The 19890-nt window shown below is 44.2% G+C and overlaps 1 protein-coding gene across 10 annotated transcripts in view; it reads left to right on the top strand.

The window, feature by feature from the left end:
• LOC122543362 (bromodomain adjacent to zinc finger domain protein 2A-like) overlaps positions 1-19890 on the top strand; it is a 122617-nt gene that overhangs the window by 62767 nt on the left and 39960 nt on the right. For all 10 annotated transcript variants that reach the window (XM_043681990.1, XM_043681988.1, XM_043681989.1 and 7 more), the window contains 5 exons: positions 2942-3002; positions 9291-9399; positions 11950-12051; positions 12572-12782; positions 16982-17043. In XM_043681990.1, the coding sequence (XP_043537925.1) occupies positions 2942-3002; positions 9291-9399; positions 11950-12051; positions 12572-12782; positions 16982-17043 (545 nt within the window). The remainder of the gene's footprint in view (positions 1-2941; positions 3003-9290; positions 9400-11949; positions 12052-12571; positions 12783-16981; positions 17044-19890) is intronic.

Genomic DNA, 19890 nt, shown 5'->3' with positions numbered 1-19890 from the left:
TGGAAGAACAGCAGGGGAGTTCTCCTCAGTATCCTGGCCAATGTTCCTCCTTCAACCAGCTACGCCAAAAAATATTAGCTGCTCATTTGTTTCACTGTTGTTTGTGGGAGCTTACTGTGCGCAAAAATGGCTGCCGCGTTTGACGACAAAGCAACAGTCACTGCACTTTAAGTAATTCATTATATGTGAAGCAACTTGAGTTTCTAAGAGACATGATAAGGCGCAATTTAAATGCAAATCATTTCTTTCTCTCTTCCTATCTCTCACTCTCCTTTTCTTTGCAATCCTCGTTGATTTGCATTTTTTTAAAATCCCTGTGTTTGTCACACTTTGAACACTTCACCTGCTCGCTGGACTTCTGCGAAAGCGGCCATTTAATGAGTTGGGATCACTGGGACTACGTAACTGTCCTGTATTTTGTACCTTGCCCACTTTGGCAGTAAATGAAGTACAAGTGGCGAAATAGTGAAAATTCTTGAGCTCCACATCAATGAGAGTTTAGAATATCAAAAGTTATTTGATGCCATTTTGACTCCGAACACCAGGTATTGGTATTGCTCCGCCAGGCATTGGTTTCAGTATAGTTGCAACTAGAAGAAAGTGGGAGGAGAGAAATCCTCGGGCATTTTCTGCAGCCGTGAAATCACAGGGCTGTCAGAGCCCTGGTTATATCTCAGGCAAAGAAGCGTGCAGGCAAAGTACTGCTAAATCCCTAAGCCTTTTACTCTCGACCTAATTGTGAGCAAGTTATTAGGGGGAGGGGGCAATAATTTGCAGCACTCTGACTTTCCCTAAAGTTGCCAACTCTAGCTAAACACATTCCTTAAGGTTTTGCCACAGGACAGCCTGGGTGCGATCACCCCACTCTATACCCGCTGCCACTGGCTGCCTAACATGTCCATCCTCGCTTCCCGATATCAATTGCCCATAGTGTTGGGTGTATTAGTCAGAGGGAAATGGGTTTGGGTGGTGTGGCCTGGTCGGGTCAAAGGGCCTGTTTCCACACTATAGGGAATCTGATCTAATTGGAAAGCAACTGTTCTCTTCATTAGCTAACTGCATGATTCTTTGCCATTAACCAAACAGCATTTTCACCATATTTAACGATGTTAGAACTAAAAAACAAATGTACCTGAAGAACCTTTTTCTAAAAGAAAGCAAGTTTTCAGTGGCCCAGTGGCTGTTTTCCTGGTTCTCTCGATGCTCGCAGCATTGTCCTGGAAACTAGTCTTCAATTCCTGGAGACTCCAGGACAACCCTGGAACCATTGACAACCCTAATTGTTGATTGAGATTGACCTTTTCTTACCTGATGAAATTCTAGGTGGCTACACTGCTCCAATATTTCCGCACCACATAATAGTTGAATGAAACCATTTGCACCTAGTATACTTTCTGTGCTGAATCCCTTATTCTCATTGTAGCAAAGGGAGGGGAGCTTCCTTGCATGGTGGAAAGATTTGGAGGAAAGAGTCATTCTGAGAAACTCTCAAGCATCCTTAGTGAACATCTTGCCTCTAGTAACGAGGAGTGACATATGGCACAACAGTAGCCAAGAAGAAGGGGAGAAACCTCCTTAAAAGGAGTGATTAGCACTTCCTAAAGATCCAGGCAAATCCTGACTCCTACAAATACACCATCAGGCTTTGACTAGAATTGTACCACTCGTTCATAAGATACTTATGGTTTTTAATGGCTAGGTTTACCGTCAAGACTCTGGGTCACTGTATTCGTTGGGTTAATATTGTGGAGTTTATATTTATTTAGCAGAGTGGAGAAGTGTATGCGAGAAGTAACAGGGGTAATTTATTCAGTCAGGAAGTAGCATACATTGATTGTTTCAAGGAAATCAAGAGTGGGAAAAATCCAACAACTTCGCTAAGTGTTTCAAGCTTCAGCTTCTCGTGGAATTGAGGTAGTTAAGAGCGTGAAGTTGAGAGATTTTACCCAGCTAAAGTGAAATTGTTTTTTTGCGATATTGAATGTGGGGTGCGAGATCCTTTTGAACAAAGACATTAACCAGTTTGGTGCAACCTTCTTTGTCGAAATAGTTAAAGGAATTTCATTTGGAAGTGTCGACAGGTTTGTGTGCTTATATCTCATTTTTACTCCAAAGAACAACCATTGCAAGTTGAATGGTTTCCACATGTGGTGATCACTGTTCATTCTGACCAGGTCTCAGGGAGGACATGGGGAACTACTGAGAGTAGATAGAATGGTAACGTCCTCTGCAGCAAGGTCTCATAAGTAGGCTTTGGATCTAATATGTAGCTAAGATCCGCTTAGAGTATCTCTTACCTGTTATCAATGGCTAATAAGCACATTTTAATGTAGTTATTTTAACATAAAGACATTGATTCCTTCAGTGGATTTGAAGATGACCTTCATGTCTTCCTAGTGTGGAGCTCTAGGAATGGGCAATCTGAGTGGCATAGCAGATAAAAAAAATATTTTTAGTCTGCCACTCTGCCTTGCTATTGCACCAATGTACCAGACTGCAACTGGTGGCAGGTTTCATCCTAGTGTCAATTGTTCTGCTGTGAAGTCACACAGGACTGCTCTTACACACCCCTGAATGGCCAACTGCAGAGTAATGGGAGATGGATGTGATGCATGCATGCCCAGTTGCTGGAGGTCAGTATTTAGTGTATTTAATGTACTACTTACTGAGGGAATTAATAGTAAAGTACCAAAGGCCAAGACAGAAAACAGACAGCATACCACAGATGCTAATTGGGGGTAGAAGGAGGGAATTTACAAATAATTAACCTTTCAGAATTTTTGGCACCACCTTGTAATGTGACATTTAGTGAGTGCGGTGCATGTTGGAGTGATGCATAAATAGCTAGGACTCTGGCAAGGTGGGTCATAAACACCACGTGCTAGCAATAGAGAGGCTTGTATGTGGAAGTAAAATGTCCTCTTGCTTTTCTTCCCCACAGGCGAATGCATACGTAGAAGAGTAACTGATGAACGCGAATTGCGCATTCCACTGCAATACGGGTAATTTTCTCTGATGTTTATTAAGGCTATCAATACAGGAGCCAGTAACAGATTTGCTAGAAGTCCAGAGAGCCCCAATTGAGAGCAACTCGCATAAGAGTCATTCCTTGGTTAAGGGCAAATCTGATCACTGCGTGGATTGCTGTCTCGAACTAGTGTTAGTTTCAGGACCAACTGGAATTCCCAACTATAAATGTCATGGTCCCCTCCTCATTTTCGTAACTGTTCCAACTCAATACATATATGTTCAATATCTTTAGTGGCTCTTTCTATAACCAATCTGTCTATCTTGTGTATTTCTTTTTTGTTGTGAGGAAGCCTTGACTGCTATTCTAAGAGTTTGATTAAACCACAGGAAATTCTTAGGCTTGATTATCTGGGACATTGATTTAACTATCTTCTTACCCTGACTACATAATTATTGGCTCGCTGTTGCCACTCAAATCTCAAAGGTCCTTTGAGGTATTTCTGGTCAAATGTAATAAGGTTTTGTTCCTGCACTGGAGCAATCACTGCATTACAGGTCTGCAGTGAGATTGGGAATGGTCAGTTTTTGTACCCAGATCTTTCTTAGCATTCAAATGCCTCATCTGCTGGCTGTGGCTGACATTCGGTTTCTCTTATTCTGGGGACCAATTAACTTAAGGTAACTTAAGGCTCCCCTGTTCTTCTGGGCTTCCTTCCAGAGTTTTGTGAACTGCTACCTGCAACTTTTTATCTGCTTGTGTTCTGCACAAGGACTGTCGCGCATTTGAAAATCATTCATTGTGTGAAAGACTTCGAGCCGTTGCGATTTGATAAGGTGCTATATAAATGCAAGCATTATTATCCAAAGTCCTAAACTTCCTTTCTGCGCTAATTTTTATACCATTGGGGAGCAACTGCATGCAATTCCTGTCTGTGCTACTTTTATGACATTTATTTAAAATGAACACATTGACTCTGTGAAATTTCTCCCCCTGTGATATTAGTTGCAAAGCCAAAGGGTACAGTTACAGTCAAGATGCCAGTTTCTTTACCAAAGTAATGCCATGGTGACCAATTGAAGAGAATACTACAGTAGTGGTGATCCCACAGTCCTTTGTCTTCCTTCATTCTCTATGTAAAACTGCTGATCCATCTCCTGCTCTGACGCACCTGTAGGTTTTGGAAACTTTACTCCAGGCGTTTATTTTCTCTTTTTCTCCTGCTTTCCCATCAGTGCTGATGCATGCTGAGATATGTTTTCTCATGGGCACCACCAGTCCCCTGGTATCTTGCACAAATGACAATCCATCACGCCTGGGTCTCAACACTGTGTGTGATGATTGTACCAAGTGGCCCTTCACAGCTGAGCCCAGTCACGTTCTCACAGTGCACACCCATCTATACGTTCCAGCAGAGCTCACTGGACAGCACTCAAGCAGGAGCTGATGTTTTCGACTCCTCCATGGCTGCTGAGACTGGTTGGTAGCTTCCCTATTAGGTCCTGGGTTAAGTTCAGGTAATACAGCGCAATCGAGGTATTGAACTTGGGACAACTCATCCAGACGAGAGAGTTGACTTCATTTCTGGTCGTTGGTAACAGCTCACACAGTGATCATCAGAATTACAACTTCTATTGTTGCCTTCTGCTCATGTTCCTGATGATAACAAATAGATCAGCTACTTCTTCTTTGACTCTCAAGCAAACGATTGCATGCATACATAACATTTGTGATTGAAGTTTGATTCTCAACTGTTCATATTCATTGGATCTTTGATTCTGTTTGGTCTGAATGTCCCAGATTTCTTTTATTGGGATAGCTGACAGAATTCGGCTGTGTGGTTCCATTGCTTTCCTGAATGACAGGACAAGAGTGCTCCATTTCGGTCCACACGCTGATCTTGTTTTGTTGGACTGTAGCTTCTCCGTCTCCCTCTGGCATCCCAGCTGATGGGATGAGTGCTACTACTGGGCACGGCTGTCCTTCTGCTGCTGGGCTTGCTGTCCTGGTCCACCTTGCAATCCGCATACTGATGCCGATGAAAGTCCCAAGCGCCACACCTTTTTCTCCAGAGTTCCATAACTTGTATGTAAGTTAATTTCAAAATAAAACACTCCCTTTTTATAAAGTTGTTTCTCTGCTTTTATTTCCCGACACATGCTGATTCTCAATTGGTCAATCAGTGAAGCACTCCGTTATTTTGCTCTGCCAGGCCGTTCAAGTCCCAAGTGTACCTTTGACTTCAGACCTTTCCTGATCATCTGTTTTTAGCAATAGAGCTCATCGCCTGTAACACTGGTTCAGAACGGGCCTACTCTGGCTACCTCACTGGTGCAATGAGTAACTGCAGTGCTCAGTCTGGTGCAGAGGCAAGTTGTGATACCACTATCATTCTCGTGATTGAGGGCAGCTAACTCAGTATAGATCATGACTCGTCCCTGAGACCTTCCTAGTCTATATGTCTCTATATGTCTCAATATCTCACAGTGCACATATTTGCCAGTTTTGACAATGGTGGGTGGGTGATCATCTGGTATGTTTTAATAGAATAAGGCTGCCTCCAGTGGAAGGAAGATATAGATTTTTGCTGAGGCATTTCTGATTTGCATGCTCTACACAGCTTCTGGAATTGATTTCCAAAACCCATTGCTGTTTAGCTGTCAGAGATGGCATTCCTCGCACTGCTCCTGTGTACCAAGCTCAGAAATCCTTCCTGGCAGCAGTTTCAATGTTGTAGTAGCTGCCTCAGGGTGTTCCTCTTTCTCCAGCATCTTTCAGCATCCATATCGATGGATGATGTGGCTTCAAAGGCAGTGAGCGACCCTATCATCAAATGCCTGAAGCTCAGAAATTAAAAGATTGGGAAAATCGTTCTCTTTGAGGATGCAATTAATCTGTACTGAAAAACTGCTTCCTGGTTATGCAGCTATTACTGGGCACGGCTGACCACCTAGTACTACTACTGGGCATATTTGACCACCTAGTGCTACATCTGGGTATATCTGACCACCTAGTACTAGTACTGGGCATGTCTGTCCTCCTAGTGCTACTACTGGGCATGTCTGTCCTCCTAGTGCTACTACTGGGCATGTTTGCTGTCCTAGTACTACTACTGGGCATGTCTGTCCTCCTAGTGCTACTACTGGGCATGTCTGCTGTCCTAGTGCTATTAGGGGACACGGCTGTCCTTCTGGTGCTGGTGTTGCTGTCCTGATTCACCTTGTCCACTGCAAACCAATGTCTGTGCAAGTCCCAGTGCCACACTCAGACCTTTGACACCAGAATTGAGGCTTGTCCCTTTCCAATCCTCTGGTCAATTCCACACAGTCCAACCTCTCAAGGTCATTCTGGACCTTCCAATGTTTTAGGCCAATTAAGGGCACCCCCAATTGCTTGGCAACCCCCCAAATATTAAATGGCAGACTGACCCTGGACTTCATTTGTCTTTCTCAAGCCTCTATTCAAAGGACTTTGTAGCCATGGGGATCTTATTCTTACGGTTGGTATAAACTCTTCACTTTGAACTTTGTTAACCTTGGCATTTGCAGTTGTTCCCAATCAGTCTCCGAACTTACCCCAGCCTGTCATGAGGCTTCACTCAATTCCTGTTTGAGTTGTAGCATCATTCCCATCTGTCACCACTCCTCGAACCGGAACTCTATGTTTTGATTGTTTTGTAACCATTATTGCTGGTGTTTCTTGACCCACACGTTATGCTACCTTTGAACAGAACAGCTTCCCTCTGCCCAAGGCTGAGTATCCTTCTCCACACCTACACTGACACGTACCTGAGTCACCACTCAACTGCTGTGTTGCTATCTCACGGTACCTTATTAATCTCTCAAACGTTTTGCCAACTTCCTTCTTCCTCTTTGCACTTCTGAGTCACACTCCAGTCTCAATATTTTGTCTCTTTCTCTCATCACTCAACTACCCACTTACCAAAGCTCTGGCCTGCCTCTCTGTACCAGCCTTCAGAAATTCCTGCTTCTTGTGAGTTCACATCCTCCCAATTCACTACCTGCCCACTCCTTCCTGTTCCATGTTCCACCAAATCACCAGTGGTTGAAGTGTCATACTTATTCCCCCTTTCTCCTGTTTCCCTTATGTTCAAACACTTCACTCTGTCCACCTCTCCATCATGGTTCTTCTTATCCGTCACATGCCTCAGGAACCTCCCACTCTGAGGAGACAGTGAAGTCTGCAGATGCTGGAGATCAGAGTTGAGAGTGTGTTACTGGAAAAGCACAGCAGGTCAGATAGCTTCTGAGGAGCAGGAAAATCACCGGATTCCTGATGAAGGGCTCTAGCCCGAAACATTGGTTTTCCTGCTGTGCTTTTCCAGCAACACATTCTCAACAACAACCTCCAACTCTGAGTTCGCTCCCCCCATACCCTTGTCTGCCATCAGCCTTCACACTGAATAACTCCTTCTTCTCAACAATTTTAGATTGACCTAAGCTCATCGTTCCTCACTTCATCTGACGCTTGTTTTCCTCATCCCTGAATCTCGCTGTCCCCATTGGACAGCTACAGCACACTGATTCCATCAGCATGTATCCTTGAGCCATTTAGGATGTTCTATCACCAACACTGTACACTCCAATCATTTCCTCATGTCTTTTATATTAAATACACCTCTGCATTTTCCAAACTCCTTCAACTATCACCTCAGAAAAAGAACTCTCTGATATATCTCACTCTAACCTCTGTCATTATCCCCCACGTTATTACCACTACAATATTCAGTGTCTGCCTCCCTACGATATACCTCAGCCTTTATTAAATTCATCTTATCCATGTAGTTCTTTATCTCCCTCAATCCTCTCTTGTCCTTCAATCTCATGCTCGATAACATCGCGAACCTACCTTTGCCCTATTGTCACTACATCAAAACTCCTGTGCCTCTCCCATGCCTTGTCTCCTGCCATTAATACTGTTCTCCCATCTCTCATTCTCCAGCCCTAAGGCATTCTCATACCACCTGAACCACATTAAGTCCTGCATAAGCTGAATTGATTCAACATTTTTCTCTTCTGTGACCCTTCATAAACTATAAGAATTTTGTAGCTTGTAGCCCTCTGCACAAACTGCTGGAGTCCCTAATTCCTGCCTTTGCTAATTTACACTGACTCTCTAATCTAGGGTCTTTTGACTTTAAGATGCTCGCTCAACTTGTGCATGCAGTTATCCCATGACCTTACCCCAACCTACCTCAGTAATCTACTCCATCCATTTGTTCCCACAAACCCCACACCATTTGGCCTGTAACTATATCACCATTCCTTCACTGGAACACCCTCCCTGACATCTCACTACCACCTTAAGGGATGGGCAACAAATGCTGGCTTCGTCAGTGATGTCCACATCCCGTAAATGAATTTTTCAAAGTGTACCCACTGTTCCCCCAGTTTCCTGCTCACATTTTACTTTACTGATTGTTCTTTGAAGCACTATCTCCTCATCATTGAGAACAACATGCCCTGCCACCTCTCTCTCTTATTTTCAAATGCCTCCTGAAAAGCATATCCCTTCAATTAACCTGGTTCTGTCCAATGTCCAGCTTTTTTTTCCCCCTGCTCTATGAAATGCTCAGAGTGCTCTTTCTGCACAGATGGGGTGCTATTGCAGTGTAAATGGTTGCTCTGGAGGTTGGTGCTGGTGTGTCTTTTTCAAATCTCCGCCTTGAAGAGGTTGTGAGTGAAGGCCAGGCATTTCCCAATAGAAACAGAGGGAAAATACCTGCCAACACAGACATGATGGGTCGAATGGCCTACCTGAGCTGTCCGAGCCTGTAAAATAGAGGAGCAGGAGCAAACCATATGGCCTGCTCTACCATTCAACGTTGAATAAAATCATTGCTGAATTTCAGTCTCAATTCCACTTCCCCCACCTATTCCCTGCGTTTCTTGATTCCCAACAAGATCAAAAACCTGTCTTATCTCATCCTTAAATATGATAATGGAGCATTTATTATTCTCCAGAGTAGAAAATTCCAAAAATTCACAACCCTTTGAGTGAAGAAATTTCTCTTCCTCTCAGTCCTAAATAATGGCCCCTTATTCCAGATTCCGCAGCCAAGAGGAACCAACCTTTCAGTGATTCTCCAGTCAAGCCCATTCCAAAACTTCAATATTTCAATCCGATCACCTCGCGAGAGAATTTACTCAATGTCTCAACTGTCTGTCCAGCCCCCCTCAGTTCAAGATTCAGAGTCATACCATTAACTGAAAGAGGAGGAAAGAAAAATAGATGCCTTTTTTAAAAATAAATTTGCATTTGGTTTTTGCATCCCAAATAATAAAGTTATTGTGTTTGTCAGATGGAGGCGTGAGATCAGACTCAGGACTGTTGGGACCCGCCTGCATGGGGAAACCACATATTACGCCCCCTGTGGAAAGAGGTTACGTCAGTTCCCTGAAGTTATTAAGGTAATTACCAGAAAAAAAGCGATAACTACACAATGTGAGTAGCTTTCCAGTGTATAATAAGTTTGAGGTATACTGTAATAAAGGTTTTTATTTTTGTCTGGATAACATCCCTCCCCTCCGGAAGACATTAACTTCTGATTGGAAAGTGGGCTTGCTGTTGGCACCCTCTTTTCACCCTTTCCCAGTGCCACTCTTCACCCCTTTCCCGGTGCCATTGTTCACCTGTGAGCTGAGACAGTGAGTGCCGTGGCACTGTTTGAACCTCGTTTGGAACTGGGAAGGAGGTTACGTCGCGTTGAGCCCAAATTTACTTCTCATCTGATGACTGCTGACAGGCCAGACTTGCTGTTTGGTGACCAGAAACAGAAACAGTGGTTGATTTTAAATCAGTTAGCTTCACATTTTTGGCTCAGAGCTACACAGTGAGGTATTGGAACAGTTGTTTTCTACCAGTTTGAAATTCTTTGGTGTGTGGTAAAGACATTCACATGCATCTAGATCTCTTCCAGTCTTGCTGTCAGTCATGTCAGTGGACTGCATATAGACTAGAATTGAATGTTCCAAAGGCCACTTAGACCAGTTCAAGGTACTCAGGCAGAGTTGACATGATTTTGTGAAAGGGGAAGCATGTTTGACCCAACCTATTGGATTTCTTTAAGAAGAGTAACGTGCTATGAATAAAGGGAAACCAGTGGATGTATTGTATTTAGATTTCCTTTCGAGATTTGATAAAGTGCCACATCAAAGGTTGTTGCAGAAATAAAACTTGTAGTGTGGGAATGGCATATTGGCATGGATTAACGATTAGTTGGTTAACTTGATGCAGAAAGTAGGCATAAATGGGTCTTTTTCAGGTTGGCAAGATGTGGTATGCCACACGGATCAGAACTGAGACATCAACTGTTGACAATTTATATACATGACTTGGATGAAGGGCTGGAAGGTATGGTTGCCAAATTTGCAGATGTCACAAAGATAGGAAGGTTGGTAGGTAAGTGGTGAAGAGGACATAAGGACATTGCAGAAGGATATGTGTCGGTGAAGTAATTGTGCAAAAATGACGCAAATGGAGTATAATATAGGAAAATATGAAGTTGCCCAGTTTAACAGGGAGAATAAAAAAGAACTGCATCATCTAAATAGTGAGAGGTTGCAGAACTCTGAGTTACAGAAGGATCTGGATTTCCCAGTGCATGAATCACAGCTTAGTCTGCAGGTACAGCAAGTAATTAGGAAAGGTAACAGACCTCTGTCATTTAATCACAAAGGGAATTGAAACAAAAGGAAATCATGCTGCTGTTTTACAGGACACTGTTGAGAATGCATATGGAATACTGTGCATAGTTTGGGTCACCTTATTTATTTAAGCAAGGATGTAAATGCATTGGAAGCTTTTCAGAGAAGGTTACCAGACTAATATCTGGAATGACTAGTTCTATCCCATGGGGAAAGTTTGGACAAGCTAGCTCTGTTTCTGCTGGAATTTCGAACAGTCAGAGGTGTCTTGATTGGATCTTGATGCTCCAAATGGTTTCAGTGCCTTTGGGTGAGAGAGGGAGATCAGCTCAGCTTCATGCTCCTGATCATTATCCAGTTGCTCCTGCCAGAAAGTTTGTGTCCGCTGGGTAACAGAGGATCATGCAGCTACGTTATCCCTGCCAAAACCCACACTGTAGGTTAGATAGGAATGCTGCCCATTTGGAGAAGGCAGTACACAGCAATCACCACACATGTAACCAGACCCAAACAAGGAGGGTTGCTTTTTTTTTGAAAGGCAGTTTCATTCCAGAGAACATCATTCTGCTCTCATAAGAAGCTTCCCAAATAATTAGTTCCCAACCTTATTTTTGTTTCGTTCTCCACATTTTTAGCAGTCAGACTGAGACCGATCTCTGAGCTTGATTGTTCCAAAGTCCTCAAAAATAGCTGGATTGGACCTTCTTATATTTTCACCATGGCCATGTTATGCTCCCTCAGCTTGGAAGGTGGGATTGCCTAACTACTGCAGACTTTTCATCTTCACTGTATTCGTTGCTCCTTATGGCCTCGAGTGAACACTGTGAGCATCGTAGGGTTGTGGGGGGTGGGGGTGGGGTTAGTAATGGGGTGCTTCCAACTTTCCCAAGAGGCTTTCTCATTCAGTGGCTAACAGTTAACGGTGTCCTTTTAACAAGTTCAATGTTGTGCGACTGCTTTTCCCCATCATGTGCTTTAATTGAGAGTGATAAAAACCTGTTAGTGACGGAAAAATGTTTCTATTTCTTTCCAGAGGTGACAACCTTCCCCAGTGAGATCACCAGACTTTCTTGCTTTAAATCATGATGCGACAAGATCTTTTAAAGCTCCAGAGGGTTTAGACACTGTACGGATAGTAGGGATGTTGTGCTTATTTTCCCAAGAAAATTCTAACAGCATGGTTATTGAGCAGCAGCAAAAGGCTGTTTCAAAAAAAAAAAGTTAACCCTCTCAGATTTATCTAGTTACCCTTCATTTTAGGATAGAGTTAATGAACTGTCAGTTGGAAACAGATGAGTTCTGTTCTTTTTCCAGTACCTGGTTCGAAATGCAGTGACTGAAGTCAATCGGGAACATTTCAGCTTCAGTCCCAGGATGAATGTGGGAGATTTTTTTGAAGCACGGGACTCCTCTGAGGTTTGTACAGGCTTCTGTTCCTGAATAGAAATTTGTTTATCTCATTTGGCTTCACTTAGTGTCTTGCTTCCAATTTGAATCAAAATTTGAGATTAGCAAGGATTCTTGAAGAAAGAGGAAATTGCTACGTCATTTAATGTGTTATGAGTGAAAATGCCATCTCAACCCATGATTCAGCGAATGTGTCTTTACTTTTGCTTGGGAGACTTCAAGGTGCTTCACTCACCTCTTGGTCCTCCCTCTCCTGTTGAATCATTTACCTTTCACTTGACATTTGTTTTTTCCTGACAATAGTCAAGACTGGGAACAGAACATGCAAGGAATAGTTGGCATGATCCTATACCCTAGTACCTCCTATCCAGCCCATTGGTACTGCATCTCCCACTACTGAAAACATCTTAAGGAACAATTTAACGAGTTGCATTTATATGGGACTTCTCACACAGACAAAAGTCTCTGTTTTGTCCCTTCGTGTGTCCATCTAAAGCAGTGATGGTTTTTTTTTGTCTGATATATTTAGGGTGAGCAGTGGTGCAGGCTTACTGTGGAAGAAATCCCTTTACGGATTAAAGCCATGATGGGCAGACGGGGACGGCCACCGAATCCGAACAAGCAACGAGCCCAGAAACCACCAAAGGTCAAGCGAGGCAAAGGAAGGCCACCGAAGGTCAAGACTGTGACGTTGCTCAACAAGACAGAGTTCAAACTCATGAAAAGAATCGAATCTCAAGGTGATACAACTTGATTTCATTCTTTTTCTTTATTACTTTGTACAGGGGTGTGGGGCACCACTGGCTGAGCCAGTATTTATTGCCTGTGAGGAGGTATGGTGCTGAGCTGCCTGCTGTCCATTTGGTGCAGATACACCTGCAGTGTTGTTCGAGGAGGAGTTCTGGGATTTTAACCCAGCGACAGTGAAGGAACAGCAATAGATTACCAAGTCGGGGTGGTGCGTGGCTCAGAGGGGAATGTGCAGGTGGTGATCTTCCCATATATCCGCTGCCCTTGTCCTCCCAGGTGTAGCAATGTGTCTGTTAAATGCAATACAATTCTTTCTGTAGATCTCATTTTGACATGTATATTAATCCATATAAAATGCATGTTTTGCACTTTTGTGATTCTGTTCCTTCCCAGCCCCCTCCCAAGTTTTTCTTTCCATTCCCTCCTTTTTATTTTCTCTCTATTGAAGATGCTTGACTCATTTCGGGGTACACTTCTCAAGCTGCGATTGACTCTCCAGCCATTCTTCATATTTCAGTATAGACAGTGAATCACAGCTCGATTCCTTTATTGCCCAACTTCGATACATGTGCTGTAGTGATTGGAGCTCATTGACTGCCAGATAGAAACAGGAGTGTCAGAGAGTCTCCTCATTCTAGGGACTGGCTCTGAGCTGGCAGGTCAGAGCCCATGTACTGAGCATGTGTAAACAAAGGATGACTTGGTGGTGGGATACCAACCTCTGTTCTTTCACGTGCATAGCAACGATTGGTATAGGTAAGCACCAAACATCAATCGGGTGCCAGGGCCCCGACTGATTTTCTTTCCCAGCCCCAACTCAGAGCGAGTTGCTGCCATCCTCAGGATAGGTCAAAGACTTGAAGCTTCCTGGTTCAATACTATATCAGATTATTCATTGAATGATTGAAAGAATATGTGTATCTGGACCACAAGCCAGTCCCCATTCAAGAGTATCGCTAAATGTCCTTCCCTGCCAACTATGAACGTTTGAACAAGGAGCTGGAGTAGGCCGTTCAGCTCCTCGAGCCTGTACCAACATTTAATAAGATCTTTGCTGAGCTGTGTAACCCTAAATTCACATTCCTGATGACCTTTCACCCTCTTGCTGACCAAGAATGCAGGCACCTCTCCCTCAAAAGGAAATCAGACTCGCCTCCCACCGCCTTTCAGGGAGAGGTTTCCAAAGACTCTACTCTTTGAGAGAAACAAAACAAAATCAGAAAGATTTCACCTCGTCTCTGCTTGAAGTGCGCAACCCCTGATTTTTAAACAGTATCCTCAAGTTCTCGATTCTAACATAAGAGGAATCATCCTCTCTGCATCCATACTGTCAAACCTCCTCAGGATCTTTGAGTTGTCCTTGGGGATGTGCTTGTCAATAAAACAAACAAACATTAAAAAATGACTCATGCTTATACAGCATTTTACAAAGCACTTCACAAGCAATGGGATATTTTCAACTGATTGCCTGCATTACAACAGTGACTATGTGACAGCAAACTCCCACAAACAGCAGTGCAATAATTTGTTTTCAGTGATGTTTGTTGAGGGAAAAATATTGGTCAGAACACTAGGAACAATTCCCCTTCGTTCTTCTTTGAAATAGTGTCTTGGGATCTGAGTAGGCAGCTGGGGCCTCAGTTCAATGTATCATTCAGATGCCTCCACCTGCGACTGTGCAAGACTGCACTGGCATTTCAGCCTGGGTTTTTATGGGTGGATTGGTACTTGGAAACCAGAACCTGGTGACTCAGGCAAGAGCTTTATCAATGAAGCCATTGCTGACACTTCAACAGGCTTGGGTTGGCTGTTTGCATTTGCTCAGCTTGTTCCCTGATTAAGTGACTGGCAAATCAATGGTTGCTCTCACCTTTGAGGCTGAAGGTTGTGGGTTCAAATTCCACTCCAGAGAGTTGAACACAAAATCCAAGCTGATACTCCCAGTGCAGTGCTGAGGCAGTGTTGCACTGTTTGAGTCGCCACCTTTCAGATCAGATGATAAATCAAGATGCTATCTATCCTCTTAGGTGGATGTAAGAAGATTTGGTGTAATTATTTGTTGAAGAGCAGGGGAATTCTCCCCAGTGTCCTGCCCAATATTTATCCCTCAATTCACACCACTAGAGCATTATCGCATTGCTGTTTGTGGAAGATTTTCTTTTTGGATGTCTGCCACATTTTAAATGTTACAGCAGTAAGGACACTTCAAAAAAAACCTTGTTGTAAAGTGCTGTGGGATGCCTCGAGGTTCTGAAAGGTCACTGTTTAAAAATATTGGGGGGGGGGGGTGGGTTCACCCATTTAAGACATTGATAAGGAGAAATATTTAATCACAAAGGGTTGTGAGTATTTGGACTTCTCTCCCTCAAAAGGTGGTGGAAACAGAATTCTGAATATCTTGTAAGACAGAAGTGGATAGACTCTTGCTAAGCATGGGGGCAAAAATTAATGGGGGGGTAGGTGGAATGCGGAGGAATTGGATCAGCCATGATCTTACTGAAGGCAGAGCATGCTTGAAGGGCTGAAGTGGCTTACCTCTGTTTGTAATTTAAATGTTAGCTCAAACTGTCAGCAAATATGCAGTTGAAATCTGCTGTTCGCCTCGTTTTTGTTTTGAAAAGAATATTTTTGCTGGTTTCTTAACCAGAGCTGCCATTTCGCACCAATAGTAAGCCTGGATGGGACTGTAACTGGATGCTTTGCTGCCCAGCCTTAGTTCACAGTGATCTTTGCGGCCCATTGATTTCAGTAGAGAATGCAGGGGAGGGGAGAGGGAGGAGGAAAGCTGTTCACTGAGACGTCACCTTCCACATGGCTCAACCTTGGAACCGATGCAAAGATGAGGACCTGACTGGGTGTCCAACTGATAAGATTTGTAACTGTTCCTTTAATTTAAGAACTACTTATGTTTACTTAAAGCTTAAATGTGAGGCAATTTTTATTTGTGTGAATAGAAGCATGTTTTTTCAGTCTTAACGTTGGAAAAGATTCTGATCAATTGTGTCTGTTGTTTTTGCCAGATATACAGTATGGCCCAGGTACAGTGTCTCCTATCGAGACAGGCCAGGTGTCACTTTCCACACTTCAAATACACGGCTGACCGTGTAAGGAAGCTGATATAACAATGTTCCCATCAATAGTGCTCAATGTTCTGACGTGATGTGTCATCTTGCAGGCAAACCAATAAACATCCAGCAAGCGGGCACTTTAAAATATGATAACAGGACTGATTCTCCAAGGTTTCTGCGCATGTACTAGGATAAGGTTGAAACTGTATTGAGTGTTGAAAGCCTCCCTTGGGAATTCTTGGTAATGGATCCTTCCACAGTTTGCTCCATATTTCACAAGGAAGCCCAAGAAACAGATTACTTATAATTAAGGCGATTATAAATTCTGGTTTGACTTTGCTGAAAGATTGCCCACATTTTATTGCATTCGAATGCTTCCTGATTGCTTATTATCTGAGCAGGGCAATTAAGGTCCCATGCTTGCCCAGAGGGAGGTGTCATTGGTTGGAGCTCACTCACACTCACATTTTAAAGGCTGGTCACGGGACGGCATTGTTAGAAGCCAAAGAGGAGGTTGTATGCCCAGTCTCCTCAGTCAGCGAGAGGTGCTGACCCGTAACAGTTTAACTAGAGCTACCTCTCTTACGCCTCCCCCACCCCTCACATATCAAAAAGTGGCATTTGTCACATGAATCAGAGATTCTGCACAGTAAGGGCCTAAAACAGATCAGCCACCTGCTATCGGATTCATGCAGGTGGATGAATGGCAGCGCAGTGGCTCAGTGGTTAGCACTGCTGCCTCACAGCACCAGGGACCCAGGTTCGATTCCAGCCTTGGGCGGCTGTCTGTGTGGAGTTTGCACATTCTTCCTGTGCGCTCTGGTTTCTTCCCACAGTTCAAAGATGTGTTGGCTAGGTGGATCAGCCATGGGAAATGCAGGGTTACAAGTATAGTGTAGTGGGGGTCTGGATCTGGGTGCGATGCTCTTCGGAGAGTCTGTATAGACTTGATGGGCTGAGTAGCCTCTTTCTAAGAGTCTATAAACAGGTAGCTGAACACATTATACCCATTCCATGCCAGCCCCCAACTCTCCCACTCCCTTCATTTTCCAGTTAGATTGGATGCAGTATACTTGAAAGCTGATTAATGCAATTCTCTTTTTGATATTTTTTTTTTCCAGCTATTCTGAATGAAAAAGAGAAGCAGAAGCTGAAGGCCTTGCTGAATAAGTTGAAGCAAAAGGTTTGAAATTAAAATTGAAATTCCATCCCTGACTCCTCCCTTCCCTTCCTCGACATCTCTGTTTCTATTTCTGGGGATAGGCTGGCCACCAATATCCACCACTGACTCCCACAGTTACCGTGACTGTACAGCCTCACACCCTGCTTCCTGTAAAGACTCTATTCCACTCTCCCAGTTCCTCCATCTCCATCGCATCTGCCCTGACGAGGCCAATTTTGACAAGGGAGCCTCTGAAATGTCCACCTTCTTCCTGAACCGAGGCTTCTCCAACACTGTTATTGACAGGGCCCTCAGCCGTGTCCAACCCATCTCCTGCACCCCATCTCTTCCCTCCTACAACAGTGATAGTGTTCCCCTTGTCCTTACCTACCATCCCACTAGCATCCACATCCAGAGGATCATTAGCCATCATTCCTGCCAATGAGATGTCACCACCAGACACATATATTCCCCACCTCTCTCTTGTCAGCCTTCTGTGAGGACTGTTCTCTCCGGGACAGCCTGGTCCACTCCTCCTTCACCAACTCCCACCCCCCCCCCCCCCCCCACCCCCGGGACCTTCTCCTACAACTGCCAAAGGTGTAAACCTGCCCATTTTCCTCTGCCCATCCTCACTATCCAAGGGCCCCAAACATACCTTCCAGGTGAAACAGCACTTTACCTGCACTTCTCACAATCTTGTCTACTGCGTTTGCTGCTCACAATGTGGTCTCCTGTAAATTGGGGAGACAAAATGCTGACTGGGTGACGGCTTCACAGAATATGGGCGGCACGGTGGTTAGCACTGCTGCCTCACAGCGCCAGAGACCTGGGTTCAATTCCCGCCTCAGGCAACTGTCTGTGTGGAGTTTGCACATTCTCTCTGTGTCTGCGTGGGTTTCCTCTGGGTGCTCCGGTTTCCTCCCACAGTCCAAAAATGTGCAGGTTAGGTGAATTGGCCATGCTAAATTGCCTGTCGTGTTAGGTGAAGGGGTAAATGTAGGGGAATGGGTCTGGGTGGGTTGCTCTTTGGAGGGTCGGTGTGGACTTGTTGAGCCATACTGTAAGTAATCTAGTCTAAAACACCTACCTTCTGCCTGCAAAAAAGACCCTGAGCTTCCAGTTGCCTGCCACTTTAACACACCACCCTGTTCCCTGACTAACATCTCTATCTCAGGCTTGCTGCAGTGCTCCAGTGAAGCTCAGTGAAAGCTGGAAGAACAGCACCTCATTTTCCACTTAGGAACTCTCCAGCCTTCTGGGTCAATATCGAGTTTGGCAATTTTAGGGGTTGTGGCACCTTCTCCCATGTCCTTCCCCCAGCCCCTACACACCACGCCTTGTTATCACATGGTCTGCTATTACACACAACCTAGTGTCAGCCACTAATAGTCCCCATTAATAGAACATAGAAAGTTGCAGTACAGGCCCTTCGGCTATTAAACCTCCCAGCCTGATTGTTATCCACTCCTTTGTCTGCCCAATTGTTCTTCTCTCTCTTTGGGCTCTATCTCCACCCATCATTTACCCCTTAGCGCCATCCCCCAGCCCTATCTTCAGCATAAAAGGCAACATTTTCCTCGCTGCCATCAGTTCTGAGGAAGGGTCACTGGAACCGAAACGTTAACTCTGATTTCTCTCCACAGATGTTGCCAGATCTGCTGAGATTTTTGAGCAATTTCTATTTTTGTTTGTGTTTGAAATGAAAAACCTTTGGTAATATAAGAATTCAGCTGGCACAATTCAGTGCAACCTGACCTGATGGAAGTAAAGCCACTCAGTCTGACAACTGCTACAACTTCCACATGAAATGTACTGCTCTGGGTTTTCAACCCAGTTGCCTGGAGACCTGAGTGTGCTGGAAATAAAACAGAATTCATTTCTAATTAACACTAATTGGCCAACCTTGTCCGAGAAGCTGCAAGAGCAGCTTGTGTGGTAAATTGCCATGCTGACGTTACTATATGGTTGTTTTCTGGGATCGGGGCTAAGGCAGTCCAGAGAAAACTCGGATTTACATCTAACCTGTGTTGCTAAGTGCCTGATTCTGACATCCTAGGCAAAGAGGAAGAATGTACATTGGTTTGGTCTGTTCCCCACTCAAGTTCTGATTGACACTGGTTCTGACAGTGGATGCAATCGTAAGCTGATGCTGTTTGAACCTATCCAGCTTAAGTAAGGCTTGCCCTTTTTTTGTCCATTCTTGAAACGCCTGACTTACTGGGATACATGTCCACAGGTTCTACCAGTTCTCTACCACTTCCCTCAAAGGTCTATTCTGTACCTATGGACTGGCTAATGCATCGGGATACAGCTTTAGCTGTTTCTCTCTTGCTTTAGTGCCCGATACTAAGGTCAGTCAGGCTGAGGCTTGTTAATTCAGCACAAACCAGTGATTGAGTGTGGTACTGTCATGTTTTGTATGACTGAGTACCGAGAGAGTGTATCTAACCAGCAGTAACCAGCCCAACCCCTACCTCCAAGAGTCTTGGTGAGATTGGTTGGATTGAGTAGTTAGTTTCTGTGCTGCGTATTGTCTGTAATTTCAGTTGTCCTCTCTCACTGTTAACAATCATGGCCCTGTAACAATTTATTGCCAGTTGGTTTTACTTTGCTGATCCTGTTGTATTTGCTGGGACAACTCCGGAAAATTTCCTCTTCCATCTCGGAACCCTTCAACCCCAGGACATCAACGTGGACTTCACCAGTTTCCTCATTTTGCCTCCCCCCACCTTACCCCAGTTCCAACCTTCCAGCTCAGCACCGTCCCCCATGACCTGTCCATCTTCCTTCCCACCTATCTGCTTCACCCTCCCCTCTGATCTAACACCTTTACCCCCACCTCCATCCACCTATTGCACTCTTAAC

This window comes from Chiloscyllium plagiosum, chromosome 43, assembly GCF_004010195.1.
Source record: "Chiloscyllium plagiosum isolate BGI_BamShark_2017 chromosome 43, ASM401019v2, whole genome shotgun sequence".
NCBI lineage: Eukaryota > Metazoa > Chordata > Chondrichthyes > Orectolobiformes > Hemiscylliidae > Chiloscyllium > Chiloscyllium plagiosum.
The sequence above is the reverse complement of the archived record's forward strand: the minus strand, read 5'-3'. Positions and strand labels throughout refer to the sequence as shown.